This window comes from Pogona vitticeps, chromosome 3 (genome assembly GCF_051106095.1).
Source record: "Pogona vitticeps strain Pit_001003342236 chromosome 3, PviZW2.1, whole genome shotgun sequence".
Classification (NCBI taxonomy): domain Eukaryota; kingdom Metazoa; phylum Chordata; class Lepidosauria; order Squamata; family Agamidae; genus Pogona; species Pogona vitticeps.
Window position 1 is genome coordinate 91,258,344 of NC_135785.1, and position 22,586 is coordinate 91,280,929.

At 42.4% G+C, this 22,586-nt stretch overlaps 2 protein-coding genes across 2 annotated transcripts in view; one reads left to right on the forward strand and one right to left on the reverse strand.

The window, feature by feature from the left end:
* Nucleotides 1–2,710, forward strand: part of SGPL1 (sphingosine-1-phosphate lyase 1) — a 52,059-nt gene extending 49,349 nt beyond the window's left edge. Inside the window, exon 14 of the mRNA XM_020783116.3 lies at nucleotides 568–2,710. Within this exon, the coding sequence (XP_020638775.3) occupies nucleotides 568–711 (144 nt within the window). The 3' untranslated portion in view covers nucleotides 712–2,710. The remainder of the gene's footprint in view (nucleotides 1–567) is intronic.
* Nucleotides 2,711–3,477: 767 nt separating this feature from the next.
* Nucleotides 3,478–13,553, reverse strand: PCBD1 (pterin-4 alpha-carbinolamine dehydratase 1). Its single transcript, XM_072995234.2, has 4 exons — nucleotides 13,090–13,553; nucleotides 6,263–6,394; nucleotides 4,813–4,893; nucleotides 3,478–3,941 (listed from the first exon to the last, which is right to left on the reverse strand). Exons 1-4 carry the CDS (start codon nucleotides 13,090–13,092, stop codon nucleotides 3,843–3,845), a joined length of 315 nt encoding a protein of 104 aa, XP_072851335.1. The 5' UTR covers nucleotides 13,093–13,553; the 3' UTR covers nucleotides 3,478–3,842.
* Between the last annotated feature and the right edge of the window lie 9,033 nt (nucleotides 13,554–22,586).

Genomic DNA, 22,586 nt, shown 5'->3' on the forward strand with positions numbered 1-22,586 from the left:
TCCAATCTTACCACAGTGGCTGCATTTAGCTCCTTTATAGCATGGGATCAGGCTGCCAGAAGGATTTACTTCTTCTGTCTGAGCCTCCCTGGGTGGTGAAATTTAGCCGGGGCCTTCTCTTTCTTACAGCAAAACATGGTTGTGTGTTTGGCAGGAGCTTAAGAGTGTTCTTCGTGACCCAGATTTGTACATTCAATAGTAAAGGATGCTCATCTAGCCCCTTGTTAATGGCCTTTCATCAGCAGTCAAGTCCCTTTTTATTTAAAGAGGCACTTAAGTCTTCAATCTGGTCCACTTTTCTCTATCATTCTGTGCTTTCATCTGCAATAGATTTTTTTTAACTTAATCATATTTTATCTGTTTGTTATGTTCTTAGCATTTTATGTTTGATTTTTTTAATAATGTACTGGATTTTATTGTTAGTGGCTTCTAGATGTTTTCAGTGCCAAGGAAAGAAATGGTTTAAATGTAGCAAATGCATTTGGAAAAAAAATGTTTAAAAGCTTGGGATTGAAAATGCACTCCTATTTATTAGTCTTCATGTTTTTCTTGTGTTTGAATTTCTAGGGTGCTATCTACGGCATGGCACAAGCTATACCTGACAGGAACATGATTTCAGAGATTGCCGGTGCTTACTTGGACTGCCTTTACAGCACAGATGTTCCTCCTCCAGCTGATGCACACATGAATGGTTCTTTGGGCCATCAATAATTCTGAAGCCATTTGTGCCTTTACTGCTGGGTGGCATAGTAAAGATTTCTAGGGGAAGACAAACATCATCCTGCAGGTGCAGGTCACGTGGCAGCTTGATCATCTCTTTCATAGCCCCTCTCCCCCCCCCCCTTTATGGTGGACACAGGCTTCCCAAACTTTCCTGGGCAATTTATATCTGTATATTCTCACAAGTCATCTCTCTCTTTTAAAACTATCTGTATTCCTTTACATGCTAGCTCACTGATGCTGGTAACCCTCAAAGGGATAGCCATACTCATGCCAACACAAGTCTATCCCATCAGCCTTTGTGCTCAGGTGTTGGAAATCTATTAATTCCTTACTTTTGCTTCGTTGACACGTTTTTTGTGTCAGACAGCAAGCCTTTCAAGACATTTGGCTACTAACACTCTCCCCAGATTTTGGGGTAAAAACTGGAAGTGTGTGGTCTGGGGTTTGGACCGTTGGATCATTCCAAACAGATGAGGGGAAGGAGGCTTGAGGAAGACTATTGCTTTATTTCCCGTGTCCACCATATTGTATTCTTACTGCTTTCCTTTTCTCCCTGAAATTCTTAAAATGCCACCCACCATCTTTGCGAGTTGTATGTATCCTGTGGAGGCACTGAGGGCAAAATAGTTCTTCCATTTGCTCCAGCTTCGGAAGCTGCACTCTGACAACAGAGTTAGAGAGGTACTGGCGATTCTTGGGTTCTGGCACCAGAATTGGCGAAGACACCCAGATACTCAAGTTGCTTCACTTATTGACCATGCAATTTGTCTTGAGTGCTTTTACAGAAGTGTGGCGCCAACATTAAGTTTCAAAATGTACTTGTGACCGAAAAGGGATATCTCTGCCCCGGTTTTATCTCTTCTGCTACTTTGACTGTAAGGCACATTGTTGAGTGGGAGCTTGTAGATTTGTCTTAACACTCAGAGCATTCCTCCTGGGAAGCCAGAAAAGTGGGCAGAAGACTCTATTGGTTAACAGGTCCTTAGCTCTCCAGCAGGACTACACTGAAAATGACCTCATTGGAAAAGCAGCCTCAGGGTATAATACATTCCACCTTCAATGTGTCATGTTGTCTGAGCCAAGTGTATTTTAGCAGAGAACACAGCCCTTTAGAACTGTGACATGGCTAGCCTGTGTTGCCCAGTGGAGTGTTCTTAATTGTGTACTGACTCTATCTTATGGTTCAGATTGCTTCTAGAATATAGCGGTTGTTCCTGATTGAAATTCCTGTGACTTAAGGGCAGACACCACTAGCTTATTCCAAGGCATGAGGATGTGCCATGGAATACAGTTGCTAGTCAGATCTTGAGCCATTTCTGTCAGTAGATCACATTAAGTTTTCATTACCTTTGTGTATCAGTACTTCCATCAGGGAAGCATAGCAGTGAATTCACAGCAAGGTAGACATGTGAAATGAGTGCTTTTTCTCCCAGCTAGTGCTACGTGGTTCTTAACGTATTCGTGCTGGAAACAAAAGTTGAACTTTTTCACTGTTGTGAATTATGGGAATAATAGCGTTGCCCTTTCCCAGCTGTCTTTCTTTTTTAATTGTGAAAGAAGGGGACACAAAGCAACTTCAGTGCTACCGCTTGAGATATCTGTATGAACAGATAGAATTACTGTATGTTTCAGCCAATGCACAGGTACGGTTTCCATAGCACTGCACTATATTATTTAAGAAAGGGAAATATTTGTCATTTCTTAACCATGTGTATAATTTCACTCCTGAAGCCAGGTGTGTGTGTGTTTTCCCCCATTTATGTTGTAGGGTACAACAAAGCTCGATTCACTTCCTATTGGATTTGGGTTGAGCTTTGTAAATCAGGAAATCAAGTCCTGTATGTGTACTACTGTGTCAGTAGGACACAACCTCAGTAGTACTTTATTTTCAGCAATATCCCTGTTTACTTTGTTATGCATCATGTGTACACTTTCAGGTTTAAAAGAAAAAAAAATAAAATTAGGAAGGAAATATTTACTTTTAAAATATCGTCGAACAATTTCTGTGCAAGGTTACATCAGAAACATAAAACTGCCATCACCAGCGTGTTTGCACATTAAGAGGTGGAAGAGTTTGTACTCAGCCACTGTGGCCTTCGTTCTTGAAGAACTATCTGGTCTTTCACGGATCATCAAGTGTTATTACAAATGAAGGTCTTTAACTTTGTTTCAGAAATGTAAATACTGTGTTCCATTTTCATTAGATGCCACTCAGACCTTGAAGAAAATTACATGGAACATTTTACCTTAATGTCTCTGCCTAGCTTTTCTTTTGAGTGCACGCAAACTTTTATGGCAGTCAGTCAGAAAAAAATCCAGACCTGTGTTTGACTCCTGTAGCAGATGGGCCTGGGCAGAAGCGCCATGAATGTCTACTGGTAGCTGGTAAGGTAGGTACTCTGCCTCGGTCTGGCAAGAGTGTTGTGGCCCCCAGCTGTTCACCAATAGCGAGACAGTGATTTTACCATCTAAATAAGGCTACTGCAATAAAAACTGCTAGGGGTAACCAAGAGTGGACTTGTGGAAAGGACTGGTTTGGTTGCTGTACTGAACATAACAAATCTCTTGGCCCAGAATGCACCCTAAAGCACCCTGTTCCTTAATTTTAAACATATGCATTTTGTGTCCAATGGATCGACTATAGATGTGACAAGCTGGAAGTCTGCCCAGCTTTGGCGTATTCTAGCACAGGCTTGTTAACAGAAAGAAAGTAAAACTCGAGTAACAAGACCAAGAAGAAACATTGTAAACGGCTTTTGTCTATATAACACACAAACCAGCTTTATTGTGAATAACAGCAGCATAGAGTAGCTTTCCACTGTGCTGCCATAATACTGTCTGAACAAAAAACTACAGGGTAACAACAACACTGGATAGGGAGATACTGTAGCTTGCTGCAAGACGGAAGGCTAATGTAGTTGCTAAACACTGACACTCGTACCTCTGTGTAACCATCAAACCACAAATTAATAGGGTGGCTGCACTGAAAGGTGTAAATCTTGTTAACTCCATAAAACCATTGATGCTGGATTATCACATGATGTCTTCTGCCAGTACAGTAGACTTGTCTGCTTGGGCACTGTATTTGCAGAGAGGGGGAGGACAGCAGATGGCTGCCTTTAGGATAGTGTGCTTGCAACTTGCTCTATGAAACTGGCCAAGTTGATGTCCCGCTCAGATAAGCCTGCACACTCATGTGTGCTTAAGGTGATATGAACCTGAAACACAAGAAGTGTCTCATTAGCGCAACTGCAATGTTTATGGAAGTACAGCGAACAACCTTCAAGACTACAGATATCCCAAAGAATTATGACATGTTCAAATAGCATCACAGGAGCCACCAACTGTTTTAAAGGTTTTACCCTGCTATCCCCAGCATTCATCAGTGCAATTTTAGATTAGGGCAGGAAAGTTGTTTCAGTTTTCCATGTGCATAATGGAACTCGCAAACTCTGTTCTTGTGTTCTTTGGGTTGCCCCACCACAAAACTGGTTGCAGAACCAGAGAAAAAGACCTGGCTCATTAGACAGGCAGCTGGGAAGACAGTCCCCATTGCTCCCATCATTGCCTTTAACACAACTGTGTCAGCCAACAGGATTTTAGCCATGGTTCACGTCACAAGTATTAGAAGACAGATTTCATCTCAGAAAATTTTGAAGATTTCTAGTACTACTTGCAGTTGAAACCTTAATCCTTCACTGCAAAAGCACTACAGAGGCCTGGCACAGGAGATCAGCTTTTCAAATTGACCAAGAGCCAGACTACACATTATATTACAAGCAGAGGTAACACATTTCCTGTGGACTCTTCTCCTTTCCTTGCACTGCAAAAAGGAGAAAGAGCAAGAGAGGGAATCCTTTACTACCTTCATCAGCCCACTCCTGCTCCTTTCATTCCTGCCCACAATTCAAAGCATCACCAAACTATCAGGCAAAAGTAGGACTTAGGTAGTTAACATGGTTAAAAAGCAGGTGGCGGGTGAGTGGGTTGAAATGGACAAAGAGTAGTTACACACCTCACACCCCATTCCAAGCCTAGTCATGCAAGAGCCCTTTAGCTAAACTTGAACCACCAGCTCTTCTTCCTTACCTTGTTGTAGACATTAAACCATTCAGGGTGGTGGTCCAGTTTTTCTGCCTGTAGAGCCACTCGGGTCATAAATCCAAAGGCCTGCTTGTAAGATGCAACGGATAGTTTAGGAAAGCATGGTAAGCTTCATTCTTCAAATGATGACACTCATTAGAACCATCTGCTGGGCTTTGCTTTTACCTATACTATAGCCAGTCATTAACCATCAATATAGTTCAAAACAGGTGGTCCCTTTCCACTTGTAGGGCCACACTTATGTTCCCCTCATTGTTCACAAAACAGTTCCTTTAGTTTCCTATTCACTAAAAAGCACCTGTAGGAGGTTACAATAGCATAGGGTAGCTTTTCACTATGCTGCCATAATACTGTCTGAACAAAAAAACCTACAGAGTAGGGGGTTTTTTTGTGGCTTTTTACTTTGTGTTTTTTAATGAATGTGGATGATACTGAGGCCCCCTCCAAAAAATAGGAAAATTGCTCCCACAGCCCCTAGCAGGTACAAAGAACTTTGAACAAAATCTTTGTTTAAAAATGTTTTTAGAACTTGGGGGGAACATATGGCCTGTGGGCTTCACATTGCCGAACCTGTTCCAACAATACATCTCACTATACCATTCTTTGTGAAACTCAGGTTTCTGTATTCCTTAGAACTCCCACCATGCCTTACCATTGGCTGGGATGGCTAGGGAGGATCCCAGCTGTGGTTGAACAACAGCTAGACAGCTGCAAGTCGCCTGCTGTGGCTCAATTACAGCATTAACATCAGAAAACTGTTGTAGGGGCATTTTGGCCCCAAGGCTCTTCTTCATATAGTAAAATAAGAAATGGAAACTGTAGCATTTAGGTAGTGTGCAGGGATAAAGATCAAAACAGATGTTCCTAAAATATTTCTAACAGAGGTGTGAGAATTTATATTTTTGATCTACAACTACCCAAAATGCCCTGGTAGCATGGCTAAGTCTGCGCGCAACTAACAGGTGTTGGGAAGCAGCTGCTGTACATTTGCTTGCAGCTGTGATTCCTGTGCTCTACTGCAGTAGCAATGAATTACTCTCACAGTCACCCATTAAAGCCACACCTTGAGCCTGAAGGAGTTATTTTTTAAGACCACAACTCCCAGAATCTCTCAGCCAGCATGGCCACTAGCACTGGAGTCAAAAAATTATCCTCCATGGCCCCAGCTCTGTTCTAAGCTTTGCCTATTCTGCTTGAAGATCACAGAACTACAATATGCAACGTTCAGTATCTTCCTGGAGATGGGCAGACATGTTCTTCCCTCTCCCAGTGAACAGGGCAGCCTGGGTCCCAGCTGAGCTTCCAATTAATCAACAACAAACTAGGTTTTCTGGGTGGTTACGTTGATGCACAGCTGGCAACATGGCTGCCTCATGTATGATTGTCAACTGCCTAGAACAAAATGCAGGCCAGCAGTAAAAACTCATCAATGTACCCGGTTGAAGTCTTTGAAGTGGAACTCCTTGTAAATGGCATCTCTGCCTTCCACCTCATTCCATCCTACAGCCCGGAGAGTTGGTAGCAGTTGTTCTCTTTCTTCTCCACTCAATCTGTGAGCTTTTGCTGCCTAGGAAAAGAGAAACCATAGAAGCAACAAGGGCCACAACAGTGTGAAGGTTCATCTTCAGAAGGTTCACAGGCACAATTACACAGAAGGCACATTTTCAGCATGCATCTCAAGCAAGATGTCCAATTGTCTCCACTATATTGACTATGTTTCAATGTTCACCGAGATAATACTTTAGGCAGTATATATATTTCATATGCAAATAAAGAGAAGCATTACACAGTGAGAAGCTCACTTTCCTTATTTGCTATGTTTACATCCCACCTTCCCAGCAATTATCTCTAAGCCACATACATGATATTCCTCCCCATTTATCCCCATGACAATCCCTGTGAGATAGGTGAGGCTGAAAGAAAATGAGACTGGACCAAGTTTATCTAATGAGATTTTGTAACTGAGCGAAGACTTGAAACCTAATCTCTTAAATCCTAAGCCAGTGCTCTAACCTCAACACCACACTGCTTTGCTATACAGTAGTTGCAGGTCAACATCAACTGCTATAGTAGTTAAGCACAGTTCCCCTGTGGAACTGTGAATGCTTTGCCTTTTGCTCCCATGCAGCGATTTTCAAAATGGCTCGTCCCCTCATTTGTGAGAGTTAATGGCAAGGAATGGATGTTTCTCACTACTCATGTTCTGACTAAGGTGTCTGGAACTTACTAAACTTTCCGTAAAGATGTCCTGGGCTGCAACTCCTGGTCTTCCCTATTACCACTGTTTCCTAGCTGGGAATGTGGTACCTTGTAGCACATCCATTTTCTTACACAGTACCACAACCCCCATATTCAATTGCATATGACAGTCTTGAGTTGCATTCACTTTATAAGTGGCACTGTAGTCTTTTCTTGAAGCACACTGCTCTTCCCCAGAGAAACAGTTAAGAAACAGAGGCACCAGTGTTCATCTGAATGGGGAGAGCCTGTTTTATATTAACCAGCTTATTCCTTTGTTAGTGGTTAAAGTCTGTTGCATCACTGTCTCATGGAAAATGGGAGGAACGGAGAGTGACAAATCAGAACATGCTGCAGGAGTCTTGCTACTTTCCATTCCTCAAGTACTTCTGGAGGCAATTTGTACAAGTTAACCATTCAAATTTTCTTTTGAAAATTTGTTATTACACCACAACATGGGAGACTAATTTCTCTAACACCTCTCTAATTGCTTAGAGAGGTGGAGGAGGCAGAAGGAGGGAGTAAAACAAGTTGCATTTGGATTGAGCTTCGAAATCCACACTCAAAGGGCAGGGTCATTTCTGCAAGGCACTGACTCTTGCTACATGGAGTAAACATCCTGCCTAGACCTTGCAAAGCCATACCTTTATACCTCTGCACATTGTTTGAGAAGGTCAGCAGATTCAGGACCCAGTGCTGCCCTACTTACCACATTAGCTGAACTTGGAAAAGTTACTTTTTTTTCTATCCCCCCCCCCCCCCAGCATAGAAATAAACAAACAAACAAGCAATGGACTTCTGGTGGATTATACCATAAAACATTGGAAATGTGTTTCTCATCAATTAAGAATATTATTGTCCATGAGATGGACAATGGATCTTACCGTTCATCCCCTAGCTCCCCTCCCCACAAGATAATGTGACTCTGCTACTTCATGGGATGGTTTTTGAACATTTCTTCCAAATGATGTCAGCAGACGAAACTACTGTATCTGGAGACCTACACAGGGACAGCATCCCTGTACATCACTTGGCTTAAATCAGCAAGTTCAGACAACTCTAACAAGGAGCACGGAACGTTAAAACCACTACCTTCTGATTTACATGACCTGCAATTGTCCTCTAGATATTCTGGTTCATGATCCCATCCATACTGACCATTAGCTTTGCTGACTGGGGCGTAAGGGTGTTGTACATCTGGGGGCAGGCAATTCACTGCCCACTTTAATCTACTGTACTTTGCGTCCTACTGAGGGAGTCGGGGACTGCCTCCTGCTTCCATTGTTGAATCTGACTTTCATCATCATGGGGTAAACTCCACTGAGCAGTTCAATAAAGTGAACTGGGTAAACACTGCTCAGCACAATAAAACCTCAGTCGTTCCCCTTTTTTAGGGTGATCAGCTGATAAGCTTGCTCAGGGTATCTTAGCAACTTGGATAAGGCGGGGAAGAGGCGGACAGGCTTATTATGAGACCACAGTCAGCCACTCTGCCCTCATCTGCCATGACTGCACAGCCAGAAATGAGACAGCATTTAACTTAAGAAAATGGAGGTTTCACCTCCATCTTATAAATGCACATTCAGATGGTGCATCCAGTGTATGCCTGTGCTCTCCAGGCATTCTCCATGTGATTCTTCACACACGAGTCTGATTCCTTGAACAGGGTTGTACCTTTCATCTGAAGATTTTTATTATTAGTTTAATTTTTCTGTAAGGCTGCTGCAAACACAGGCCCTCTGCTCCTGAAAGGTTAAGTCCAAGAACAGAATTTCATCATGACTCTTGTAATGATGATGAACAAACGATAAGGCAGTGATGACTAAGCAGGGATTTACATTGGTTCTGCTTCACTCCTATGAAAATTGTCCTCCATCCCTTCCTGTCATGGGGGGAGGGGGCAGGGAAGGTGATAAAACTCTTCCACCTTTATAGCAAGAATGGGTGATCTGTGGCCCTCCAAAGTTTGTGGCTTTGGACTCCTAGGAGCTCCAGCCAGCCTAACCAACGGTGGGAGTTTTTTTCTGAAACATCTGGGCAGCCAATAGTGAGAAACAGCTGGAGCTGCAGTCTAAAACAAAAAGCCAGTAATAAAGGAAAGTGGGAAAGGTTGCCCAAAGTATGTGGAAAGCAACTATTTGCTCACTTTGCCTTACAAACTGCACAAGAGAGAACCTTCTTAATGCAGCTTTTCCATGCATTGCAAAAATGAGATTTTAAACTGACAATTAATAGATTAAAATGTTAACTTTGGCAGGAGGAGTACTTTCAGGAAAAAAAACCCCAGTGTATTTTTCTAGGAATGTTCACTTCTATTGTTTGCATTCTAAACTTGGTTTCTGCCCTCAAAGAAGGACAATGTTTGTATTAGCTAAGGTTGACAACCTTCTTCCTCCCATGCTCCTTAGTCATTTAAAATCAACCTGACTTACAGAATAGAAATTCAGTATTTTTCACTTCATGGGAGTTGAGGTTAAGTTCATTTTATCATTTTATCATTTTATCAAGCTTGTGCAGGTTAGCTTGCTCCTAAAGTCACAGACTATGTGAAACTATGGAAAACCATATATTTAGCATGAAAGCAAAGACCTTAGGAGTGAAAAGTCATACCAAAGAGTTGTTCCCTTCTCCTACTCACAGAGGCACAGTATGTGAGGCAGTTACGGCCAGCCCTACCTTTAGGCAAAATGAGAAAGCAAATAGTGAAGGGCAGGGAGATATCCACAGAACACAACTGACTATGATATGCAGCCTGGCTTGTCTGCATTAAGGAACTTTGGGTGTCGTGTAGAGTGCTTTGTTGATTGAGATCCAAGGGCCAGCTTGGCAAGGAATTTGGAATTAGGAGATACCCTTTTGTCCTTCTCTCCAGGCAGCAAAGTATCTTGGAACAGTCCTGATGACACTTAGTTAGAAAGGAGAGCCTCCCAGAGCAAACATCCATTCCCTCATAAGCCTAATTCAGAACACAGATGTTTTCTATCTGGTCTAAGAAGGGCCCACTCCTATAGCCCTTCCTCTCCCCAGGCGGTACAATCCCCTATATATTCCTAAGAATGAGGGAAGGCATTCATACTGTCATCTCCAGTTAATGATGGGAGAGGACAAGGATAAGCTTGGGCTGCCTGGCATTCCCTCCAACAGGGGAAGGCACAAAGCAGACAAAGTGAGCCCATCCCAGGTGCAAGCAGCGAGCACAATCCTACAGCGAAATATGGGTCCAGGTGTCTCTGCCCATCTCACAATGCTCCCATTGGGGCACATGAAGGCAGTTCCCCCCCCCCAATAGACTTTCATTTAGCTTATAAGAGAGTTTCTGGAAGATGAGTTGCCCCCCCCTCAACATTCCACCCCAGCCCTAACAGGCAAACACCCTAGACTATTGTACAAGTTCAAGATCCGTGATGAATCATGGAAGAGATCTTGGTGTCCTGGTGGACAGCTCAATGGAAGTGTCAATCCATTGTGCAGTGAAGAAAGCCAATTCCATGCTAGGTATCATGAAAAAGGGGCTTGAAAATAAAATAGCCAACATTATAATGTCATTGTGCAAAACGCTGGTCGCCGCACCTCAAAAAAAGACATAGTGGAACTGGAAAAGGTGTAGAAGAGAGCGACTAAAATGATTACTGGGCTGGGGCAGTCTACAGCATTTGGGGCTCTTTAGTCTAAAGAAAAGGCGCCCGAGGGCGGACATGACTGAGAAGTATAAAATTATACAGGGGATGCATAAAGTGGATAGAGGGAAGCTCTTTCTCCCTTCATGCAATACCACAACTAGGGGACATCTACTCAAATTGAGTGTTGGGAGAGTGAGAACAGACAAAAGAAAATATTTATTTACGAGGAGTGTTGTTAGTCTGTGGAACTCCTTGCCAGAGGATGTGGTGATGGACAGATTTCTGTGGATTGGACAGATTTCTGGATGAAAAGTCCATCTCTGGTTACAAGCCATGATGAGGATGTACAATCTCCAGGCTTAAAAGGAAGGTACCTCCAAATGTGAGATGCAGGGGAGGGGTATCAGGAGGCATCTGGTGGGGCCACTGTGAGATACAGGGAGCTGGACTAGATAGGCCCTTGGCCTGATCCAGCAGGGCTCTTCTAATGTTCTTAAGTTATGCAAAGATAAGCCCATTGCTGTTTGGGACTAAAGAGACAAACAACACAACACATTTAGGACTTATTAGCCAAAATTCTATTTGTGTTTATGTATGGTTTATTTAATGTTAACCACTTGCTGTGGCTGCTGCAGCTTTATTTACAACTTGCTTGTCAGGCACATTTTAACTGTAAAAGTAAGCACATGACCAGACATGTGGCTGAGACCACCAAGCTCATCAATTAGCCACAATTAGCCACAACAAGTTATGTATACTTCATGTCAACACCAACATAATTCTTATCTATCCAAAATAGGTATTCTCTCAAGTTATAAAATATGTCTCTTTATCAATAAATATAGGATTCAGGAACGCAGGATCTTTTGCCTCCCTGAGGACACCCATGATATCCCTACACCAAAACCCAGTTAGACAATACCTCTGTAGCTTATGCATCTTGGAAAGCAGATACTGTAGCGTTTGTAGCTAATCATCTTGGAAAGCAGGTACGTCTATATCACTTCTATATCTTGGATCCCAGCTTTTTTGTCATTGGTCACTGGGAGGTATACACAGGCTTAATATGTGCATCTGATTCTTGAGGCCATATGCCACAGGAATTCCCATTTGGGGAAGGGAAATGGGTTAATGGGTAGGGAATATACATCCCCCTCTAATATCTAGTTTGGACCCAAAATCTAGTCAACTTCATTTGAGCAACAACACATCAGTGGTCTAAACAAAGGGAAAGAAAGGTCAATCCTCACATGGCATTTTCAGTTTTCAAGCTCACAGGAAAGGTACCTCCTCCTGATGGCCACAATCAAATCTCTTTTCTCTGCCAGTTTAGCAGTGTACATTTTCCACACTCACCTCCCTCTAGTAGCTTTGGCCCATAAATCCTAGCTGGATGCCCGCTTTTTAAGCCTCACAGACAGGGAATTAATGTTTTTCACATGCTTTCCAGAGACCTTTAAAAAAAACCCCACATGCTTCCCATTATAGCAAACTGCAGAAAATACTTTAAGGGAAACCTTCAACAGAAAAAAAGCTGTTGTTTTCTTACTTTCAGAACCCCGATTACAAACAAAAGATGCAGAAATGAGTACTTCAAGCATACACATGAAGAGATCTTATGTGGAAAAACACTCCTCACACAGTAACACGCTTTCAGACCGCAGCTGGGGATGGCAAAGGGAGCAAGAAAGATACCAGCACAACATGGTTGAAGGGCCACCTTCATCCATCCTATATATACTAAACCATAATGAAAATTCTTGCTTTCAAACCTGGTTTGTTTATACTCTCCAAACCATGATATGTCAGGACTGGCTGGCTACCTGCTTTCAGTTAGTGTGACTCTGATAGACAGCTGAAGTATCTGCTCAACATATATGTGGACACTGCTTGCCATCAAGTCATATTTAACTTTTTGCAACCGTAATAGAGTTTTTCAAAGTATGTGAGATATTTAGTGAGTGGTTTTACAATTCTTACCCCAGCTCCACGAGCTTCCATGGCCGAAAAAAAGGATACGAACCAGGTCTCTGAGCCCTGGTCCGACCCTCTACCCAATGGGTAGACCTTACACTGGGTACCATATATGTCTTGCTGAACGTAAACCCACCAGTCCTAAATAATGGCAGCTTGAGAAACGGAGCCTAACATTAGATTTAATAAATTGGAGGAACCCCATATTTTAACACACCCACCCAAGTCCCAACCTCCCGAGCCATTCCGTGGCGCCTTCTCCTTGAGCAAGGTACTGCACTTAATCCAGATTAAGGATTAACGAGTAATTTCCCAGTCCTCAATGCCTCGCCTTTGGCGCCCGATGAGCACGGGTTCAACTTTCTCTCGTCAGCGTCAGGCCCTCTGAAGAAGAAAGCGCCCGGGGTGGGGTGGGGGTCTCTCAACTCACCATGTCTTCGCCGCCTTTTCGCTGCCAACCAGCCCGACTCGCCACAGGTCGCGCAAGCCCCGGACGGCGCCCACCTTCCCCCGCCCCCGCCTGCGCCTCCGCGCTTCGGACGGGAGGGCCCTGGCGCGGCGCGGACGGAAGAGGGCGGACCCGTTGTCAGAAAGGAGCCACCCAGGGCCAGCGGCGGCGGCAGTAGCCTTTGGAATGATTAACCAAAGCCCGGGAAGCGGGGCCCGCCTGGAGATGACGGACCGTCTTTTCGTCTCTCTCTCCCCAGGGGTAGCCTGAACAACAGAGGCAGAGCTGAGGCAGAGAGACGGGGAGGGGGACGAAACAGCTGGGGAAGCATGGCGGGGAGCCATGTCGCGACTGACCAGCGCGCAGCAGCAGAACTGCGGCTTGTCAAGTCTTCCCGCGTTTCCATTCCCTCTGGCTTCAGCTGCCGCCGGTCCCACCTCCTGAACCCGCGTGTTTGTCACCAGAGCTTGTAACCGTGACGTTGTTGTTGGGTTACAGCATCCAGAATCGCAGCACAGGTGTCGTGGGGATTCTGGGAGTTGTAGTACCAAAAGGCCCATTTTTGTAAGGTGTATGTTCCCGTTGTTCCTAACTGCTTTTCTACTGTCACTTTCCACTTCGGATGTGCTCAGGGTGTCTTGAAATGTTATCATCATGATGTGCCGCCAAGTCAATTCTGGTACACGGTGACCCTTTCCAAGGTTTTCTAGGTAGAGAGTGGTTTGCCATTGTCTTTTTTTCTCTTTTTCTGAAGGCCCGCTGGGGCTGTGCAGCTTGCCCAAGGCCACCCGGGCTGGCTCCTGGCGGGAGGCACAGAGTGGAATTGAACACCCAACCTCTGGCTCCGCAGCCAGACACCTAAACATTGCTGGGGGGGCAATGTGTAGCCTTTATAATTAAAATTGTAAACCGCCCGGAGAGTGCTTGTAGCGCTATGGGGCGGTATATAAGTCCAATAAATAAATAAATAAATAAATAAATAAATAAACCACTAAGGCTAAGCTATCCAGCCAGCTGACATCAAATATCATAGAAGAGAATAAAAAACACAAGTGCAAAAGGATGCTCTGGTCCAGGGATTCTTCAACCACAATTCAACCGTAATTATTAAAACATACACATTATGGATAACACTGCCTCTGATTAAGTGGAGTCCGATGCATAAAACCATTGAACAAGTGCCTGCCCACCTGATGAATGAATTACTGGGTAACACTAGGTATGTCTGATAAAATGGAGTCTGGAGCATGAACAGTTGTGCTATAATAAGTTGGTTAGTCTTTAGGGTGCCAGAGGTCTTTTTGGTCTTTTTGCTGCAACAAAATAACAAGACTACCCCCTTGGAAATGGTTTCATTTGGGAATGTAGCTTCTGACTATGTGATTTAATGGCTGAATTGTCAGCTGAGGACTGTTTATTGCAAAGAGGCTGCTTTGTGAGTAGGAAGGCCGTTCTAAAGCAGTGACACTGGAGATCGAAATATACTTACTCTACATGGGCTGCAAATTCCACTGTCCCTTCTATCCTTTCTGTCAATGGTGCAGTGGAGCCAAGAATCACAGGATCAAATTTCTTCCCAAGTTGCAGAGATGATGATATCATCCCCCCAGGCTACACTGCAATCCTTATAGTAGCTGGGAGAGATAAGGAAAAGGTTGTTGTGAGCTATCTTGGTTGTAATGCAAAGTATTTAAAGGCCATTTGGTCTTGAATGGGCAATTAAGAGCCATCAGTTTTACAAAAGACCTGCTTCTCATGTACTGATTTGGCAGACTCAGCTGTCTGGATGTTTGGAGTCTCCTTTCAAGGCAGGGTGGTTCTGTGGTCTGTAATGATTATTATGTTATCTTTTAAATTTATCATTGTACCACTGCCCCCTCCTCTAAAAAAATAAATCTCTTTGGACTCAGTTGGTCTTAATTCTGATGAAGCTTAGTTCTCAGGAATCTTGCATATAAGAGGACTCCACTCAAACAAGATCCTGGCTTCAATCCTAACACATTTGGACTTGATGCTGTGCAAACATACGCAGGATTATAGTGCATAATCCAGGCTTAATGTATGCTTAAAAACAAGCCTGCTTTGCTTATTGTAGTTCACAGAATTCAATTCTGAATATATTTAGAACAAAGTTCTATTGCATTTGGTGCAATTTACAGTTGCTCTAGCATCTCAAACAAACAAACAAATAAAAAACAAAAAATCCTTACATCCTAATCATGCTTTCTCAGAAATAAGCAATTTCAGTGAGTTTGGTTCCTAACAAATTTATGTTTGGTTCCTAACAAATTTATGTTGGATTAGATTTTTTCAGCTTTTTCATAGGAATGTTTATTCAGATATTAATCCTACCATATTCTGTGAAGGGTAATCCACTGGAGTCTACTTCATTTGGATATAAAATGTGCACTGGACATAAACACACCCCATTTCAGGATGCAGAATAGAAAGGTTTAAAATCATGATCCTGCTTTAAAAGCAGGTTCATGTTGAAAATAGACAGCACTCGCCTGGCTTTCAGAGGTTCTCTCTCCCAGAGCTGAAAGGGGTAGAAGACAAGAAACTGTTTTGTGGGAACTGGAAAGAGTACAGTCTGCCTGGACAAGTACGAAGGCATATGATAGTGTCTGTGTATTGTCTTCCTAGTCAGTGGTATCAGAAGATCTGGGGGCAGCTGGGTAGCAGTAGAGAGTTTACTGTGGCCTGCAAGCCATGGTTTGCCTGTACAGTATATAAAAAAGATGAATCAAATTCTTCAACCGAACCCCCTCCAATTTATGAATACAGTGGGGTCTCTACTTAAGAACGTCCCTACTTAAGAACAATCCAACTTAAGAACAGCTCCATTTGCTAAATTTTGCTTCTACTTGAGAACAGAAATCCAAGATAAGAACAGGAAAAAAAACTTTCCTGCTCTTTTTTTAACCTTAGGTCATCTTAGGTTAAAAAAATTCTCCCCCTAGTGGTAGAGTACGTATTAACCAGCTTTGCATTAGTTCCTATGGGAACTAATGCTTCAATGTACAAACGCACCTCTACATAACAAAAAAACAGCCAGAATGGATTAATTGGTTTTCAGTCCATTCCTATGGGAAATTTTGCTTCAACTTAAGAACGTTTCAACTTAAGAACACCATTCGAAAACGGATTAAGTTCTTAAGTAGAGGTTCCACTGTAGTTTCTATGGACGGAAAAGAGCAGATACGGATTAAATGGTTTTCAGTGCATTCCTATGGGAAATGCAGATTCAACATAAGAACTTTTCAACTTGAGAACCACCTTCCAATACGGATTAAGTTCTTAAGTAGAGACCCCACTGTATGGGATATTTTGCTTTGGTATCTGCAATTCAAAATGCCAGGAAATGCCCTGATATTGCTACACAATATTGTGCCCACATTGCCAGCAGGAAAAAGGATGCCAGACTTTACACAGCAAAGGGCAGACTGAATGTTGACAACACCAATGTCAACAGTCAAGATGGTCTACAGGATACCCCCTTCTGCTCACTGCCATTCACAAAGTGACCCCACATGAGGGAAAGTTTCAGAAGCTGACTCCTTTCTTCATCAAGTAGCCACTTCTCACCCAAACACAAAGCAATTGTGGCTGTTTTTTTTGACAAGTGTGAAATATGCCACAAATATGTTTATTAGCATGAATTTTCGTGGTTGGAATGATCAGTGCAAGAGAGGTGCTGAGTTGAAAAAAACAAAAGCTCTACGATATGTTATTGGTCAACTTTTCAATAAGATGTGGTCAACTTCAGGTACCATTCGCCAGCAATATGTTAAAACAGACTTCCATTATTTAAAACAAAGTGAAAAAAAATATGACAGGAAAGGCATGTATGTGGATTTGGCATTGGAAAAGATGCTTTGCACAAGTAATTAATTAAGCTATTGGAAGATCCATACTGTGTTCAAGAGACTGAACAGATTTTCTCACTACAAAAACAGCAATTCCTTACATCACTTGTTTGTTGTATCAGAACTCTGAACAGTACTTAAAATGGGGACAGGGGACATATGGCTCACCAGTTGTTGTCCCATCAGTCCAAGCCAGCATTGCTAGTAGCGAGGGATCATAGGAGCTGTAGTCCAGTAACACTTGCAAGGGGCACATGATCTCCATCACTATGTTCAGGTCTTGTGTTTTAGGAGCAGTAAGATACTATAGGCACCATTGAGGGATGGTGCCATTGCTTCTGATTTGTTGTCAGAGTCACACTAACTGAAATTCTGCCACAGCTTCAGGTCTGCAAAAGGAATGATGTCATCAGCCACCGCAAATCACCACCAATTAAAGTCTTCTTCTGCTGATTTTAGAGTGCACATAACTTGCATATGATGAAGTTGCATGCACCCCAAAACTGCCAGTTGCTTTAATTAGCTTAGATTTTGCCATGGCTGATGATATCTTTCCTGGTGCACACATGAAACTGCACAACAGGTTTTTCAGTCACTAGATACAGCTCAACAACTTGAGGCAGAATCTCTAGTAGAGAATTTGGAGAATTATCATCTAGCAACATAATCCATGGGTGATGGGACTTGTAGTGCCATAACATTTGGAGGCAAACAGATTTCCCCAACCTTGACTTAGGGGTTTGGTCACTAATGGCATTGTGCAAAGTATGTGAACAAAAATAATACTGTTATTATTTTGCAATCACAGACATATCTACCAAGAATTAAGCTCTGTTGAACTCAGTTGCATTTCTAGGTTGGGTAAACACGTAGGATTGCACTGTTGACAAATATTAAATGGCCCTCTCATATCCGTTTCATCTCTTATCTGAGGCTACATTGAGAGTTCCTAATAATAATCTTGTTCAGCTCAAATCTAGCTCGGTAGAGAGTCACATGTGGCCATTAAAACTCTTCGTTCTCTGATAACTTGCTTCCAATTTCTCAAGGAAAGAGTGATTTCCTTATTTCCGCCTAGAGTGGTCACAATTGACTAGATAGGCGGGGTATAAATGAAATAAATAAATAAATAAATAATAAATATTTCCAGTATTCTGGCATTTTCTGGCACAAAGGCACCCCAGAGCTTGGAAAAGTTACTATTTCAGACTAGATTTCCCTGAATTCCTCCAGCCAGCAGGATCAGGAGGGAGTCATATCTCCTCAGAAGTAACTTTTCTGTGCTGTGGTCCAGACTGTAATGCATTATCTTCCATTAACCTAAAGGAAGAGACAGACTGCATTTGAACTCCCATAATAAGGACGATGGGGGGGGGGGTTTGGAATGGTGGAGAGATAGCAGCACAAAGTAGGTTCCTTAATTATGAGAAATGTAATTAAAGAGACTGTGATTTCAAAGAACAGCATGTCTGTGTGTGCATATGCATAATTCTAGATGAAGATGTTGAAATTATCAAGCTAAGAATAGCAGTTTCAAAGCTGGGTGGATTAAGCGCTCACTTGGGCGGCGAAGCTACGCTCTTCCCCCTCACTTGTCTGTGAGAGGCATCTGTGTCCTGCCAGGTTCTGATGGCAGGGTCGTACAGTGTAGCTCCATCCCGCTCCATCAGTATTTATTATGTCATCACTGCTGCAAAAGGTTTAATTAGGAGCCTTGTTTAGTGTTTTGGAATTAGAGGATTTGTGGCAACCTTTCCACTGACTTAAAGAGCCAGATAAACAGGGATGAATTCTTGATGAGGTTTAATTTTCCCTGTACAAGCCTCTGCCTTGCTGTGTTACTTAGCCAAAGTCAGTGAGAGTCTGGAATTTGTGTGAAGTGAGTAAAAAAAAAGGTTCGGGAAAACCAGGTAAATTGGGATAGAACTGTCAGAAGTTCTCTTGGTCTCTGCTAGGACTGCCTGTACCAAAGTGAGGCAGTGGCCTCAAGTGGAAGATCCTGGAGGGGCTGAAACATTTGGAAGCAAGACCTACATGCCTCACCACCAGCCCTGGCTGTACCCCCAAGTTAACTTGCTGCCTTCAGGTACAGTGGAGGATGTTGTCCAATAGCCAGTATCAAACACAAATTCAACAGCTACTGTCCATGAAATTGGAGGGGGAAGATCCTTTTATTCTTTGCCTTAAGCAGCAAATATTTCAGGCCACCCCTGACTTTGAAAAGCATAAAGTACCACATAAATGCTTATTATTTTTCAAAATCATGTCCGTCATATTCCATACATCATGTACTTCTTATCTTGCCATTTCACTTCATTGATTGGCTCAATGGGATGTTGCTTTATCATTCCATTTCTCTACAAGCCCTAAGCATTTTTTCTAGTTGCACTACGAGGCAGGAATCAGCGCAACATTCCATTTAGATCTTTGCTGGTAATTTTTTTTTACCTGTGTTGCAGGACTTTAAAAAGCAGGACTTTAAAAACTCCAACAATTACAAAATCAATGGTGCATTTCAATGATGTTACTCCCTAGTACTGAGAACTTCAAGAATCAATGTTCATTTTGTCCTTAGAGGCCACATGCTCAACTCAGTGTGTTGTTTAAATCTTCAGACTCACTATATGTAAGACTGTGGGATTAAATAAAGACAAAGCTGTCTGGATAGCTCAGTGGTTCAGGTATCTGGCTGCTGAGTCAAAGGTGGGGAATTCAGTTCCCCACCGTGCCTTCAGAAGAAGAGCTGGCCTATATGACCTTGGATAAGCTGCGTAGTCCCAGGGTGCCCCCAGAAGGAGGGAATTGTAAGCCACTTCTGAAGTTATCTCTATGTAGAAAACCCTGAAAAGGGTCACCATGAGTTGGAATTGACTTGGTGGCACATAATTATAATTTTTGCACAAAGACAAAATGGATCATATAAATTGTGGTTCATACAAGTGATGGCTAAGGAGAGAATATTGTTGGATATACATAGAAGCCATATTGCCAGACTCTATGATAGGAGTGCGGTGCTCTTGATTTCTCTTTAGTCCACATGGCCAGTGTTAAATGATTGTGGGAATTACCAGTCTAAGACATTGGGGCTGAAGGTTCCCCATCATGCCTTAATGGCTTACCAAATTTCTGCTGTGCAGGATTTACTATAAAGCAAGGAATACTGAAAGCTTTCTAATACCAAGGGGATGGACCATGTTGGCCAGGGGATTATGACAGCGGTAGTTCAGAAATGAACTCTGATATTATGCATTTTACTGGATTTTGTATATATATAAAAAAACACCAATCAGGTTCAATTTTGTATCCCCCAAGCTGGGAGCTTAGCTAGATGGTTGTTTGAAAGAAGAAGGTTAGAAAAAATAAGAGAGGAGAAGGTTAGAAACATCTGCTTGTTGTCAATTTATTGATCTTATGGTTTCTGTGAGTCATACGTTTTGAGAAAGAGGGTTCAAAGAATGATAATAATATGTCCCTTTGAGGAAAAAAATCCAATTCATCTTGGGAGTATAGTATAGCTCTTTGAACTACTTATTTCAGTGTTTATCCTATTATGTTAAATTATTATGTTAAATTATGTCTAACTTATCATTATTATTGTTGTTGTAATATACAACAACGAAGTGAAGCATGGTAACCATGTATTCAAGGTGCAACTTCATGGTTCCACCTTGCAAAAGTCCAGACTCTACTCATCAGAATAAGCAGAAAGTTCAGTGATTCTGTTTTCAAAGGAATTTTTCTGAAGTCTGAACATCTGAGAAACAAGACATTGCTGGCTGGCTCTTGTAAAGACCTATCAGGACATGTAAAGACCTAGACCTGGTCCAAATGGATATCAACATAAGGGTAGGTTCCAACAGTGTGATCCACAGATGTTTGCTCAGCAGTAAGGCTCCCTCTCATTCATGGAGAACACAACTTTGACTGTGTACACTGGGATAATTAATTTTCTATTAGTAAATACAATTTAGGGACAAAATGTTTTGGTGGGCTCCAGGAGATAACTCAGGGTATGGTTATATGGCGATAAAAGATCATGTCTGATCACATTGGAACATATTACTTTGCTGAGGGTGATCTCTCTTAAAGCAACTGTTTAATCCATCTATGAATCTCTCCAGCCCAGCCCCCCTCCCCCCAAGAGTAGTCCAGCTGCTGGACCAAAAAGATCCAGCTTAGGCACAGGGCAGGGTCAGTCTGGTTTGTAATCTCCTGTAGGTTGTCTGATCCCCATAAAATTCAACACTTCAGTAATTCAGCATTTATGTAAGTTCCATTTATAAGTCTGTTGTATTTAGGGATAGTAATTGGACTTGCCTTCGTTCTTGGTCCTCATAGCTTCCTTCCTAATTACTACTGAGTATTTTTCATTCATTCATTCATTCATTCATTCATTCATTCATTCATTCATTCATTCATTCATTCATTCATTCATTCATTCAATTTTTATACCACCCATCTGGCTACTCAGGGCACTCTGGGTGGTTTACAATTACAAAATATAAAACAATAATATACAAACCATCAACAGCAACTGAAACAATGTAAAGACAATAAATAAAATACAGTAAAAAAATAAAACAAAGAGAGCATAGAGAAGGACTGAGTGTATAATTATTAAGAGTATCACTGTGTCAAGGTGGTCTAAAGTCCTGGGAGGCCTGTCTGAATAGCTGTGTTTTTAGTGATCTTTTGAATGTTCCTAATGAAGGGGCCAGGCGAATTTTGGGCAGGAGGTTGTTCCATATTTGTGGGGCGACCACCAAGAAGGCCCAGTTTCTGGTCATCGTTTTCTGGGCGTCTCTCGGGGTCAAGATTCCAAGCCTGGGAAGTTCTTATAGGATGCGCAGATCTAGTCAGAAGGAGGCATTCTGTGCTTTGTGCTTTGCTTTGTGATTCAAAGGTAAACAAGGGCTTACTAGGACCTCAGTTGTTGCCAGGTTTCAGCAAAAGTCAATTTGATAGTGATGTAATTGCCCAATAGATTCTGTGCATTTGTATGTTTTTTCAGAGATGGTTCTCTGACCCTGAGAAGTGGCTTATGCTTGGCCAATGGCTGGGATACCTTAGAACTCTACTGAATGTTAGCAAATTGGGGCTGTTTTGGGCAGAGTACCATCCAAAAGAGAATTTCAGAGACTTTAAGGGCAGTAGATATTACCTGTGACAAACCTGTTTCCCCATCACAGAGGGATTTCCTCAGAGGTACGTGCCTCACCAATCAGACTTGGAAAGTAAGCCCTTGTTTACCTTTGAATGACTCTAAAATTGGATGGGAGGAGAAGGGGAAGGGCTCTGACTTGGAATGGGGGACATGATGCAGAATCATTAACTTTGTGAATGAAGTTTGTAAGCAGGATTCCTACCTTTGCTCTGTCCTTTCTTCTGAGCAATGCTCATGGAAAAAAATGTTGGGGCTTGGGATGATGTGCCTTTAGTGTCTCCATTCAGTAGCCTAATCGATCCCACTGTGTCCACTCACTGCCTTCCCAAAATCAGAGTGCTGCATGTTTAGTACCCACCTGATCTGAAATACGCACAAATGCCCACAGTAAAGAAAAATGGCTCTTCAAATAAAGATTAACAGCGGGCATGAAAATTAACAGAAAT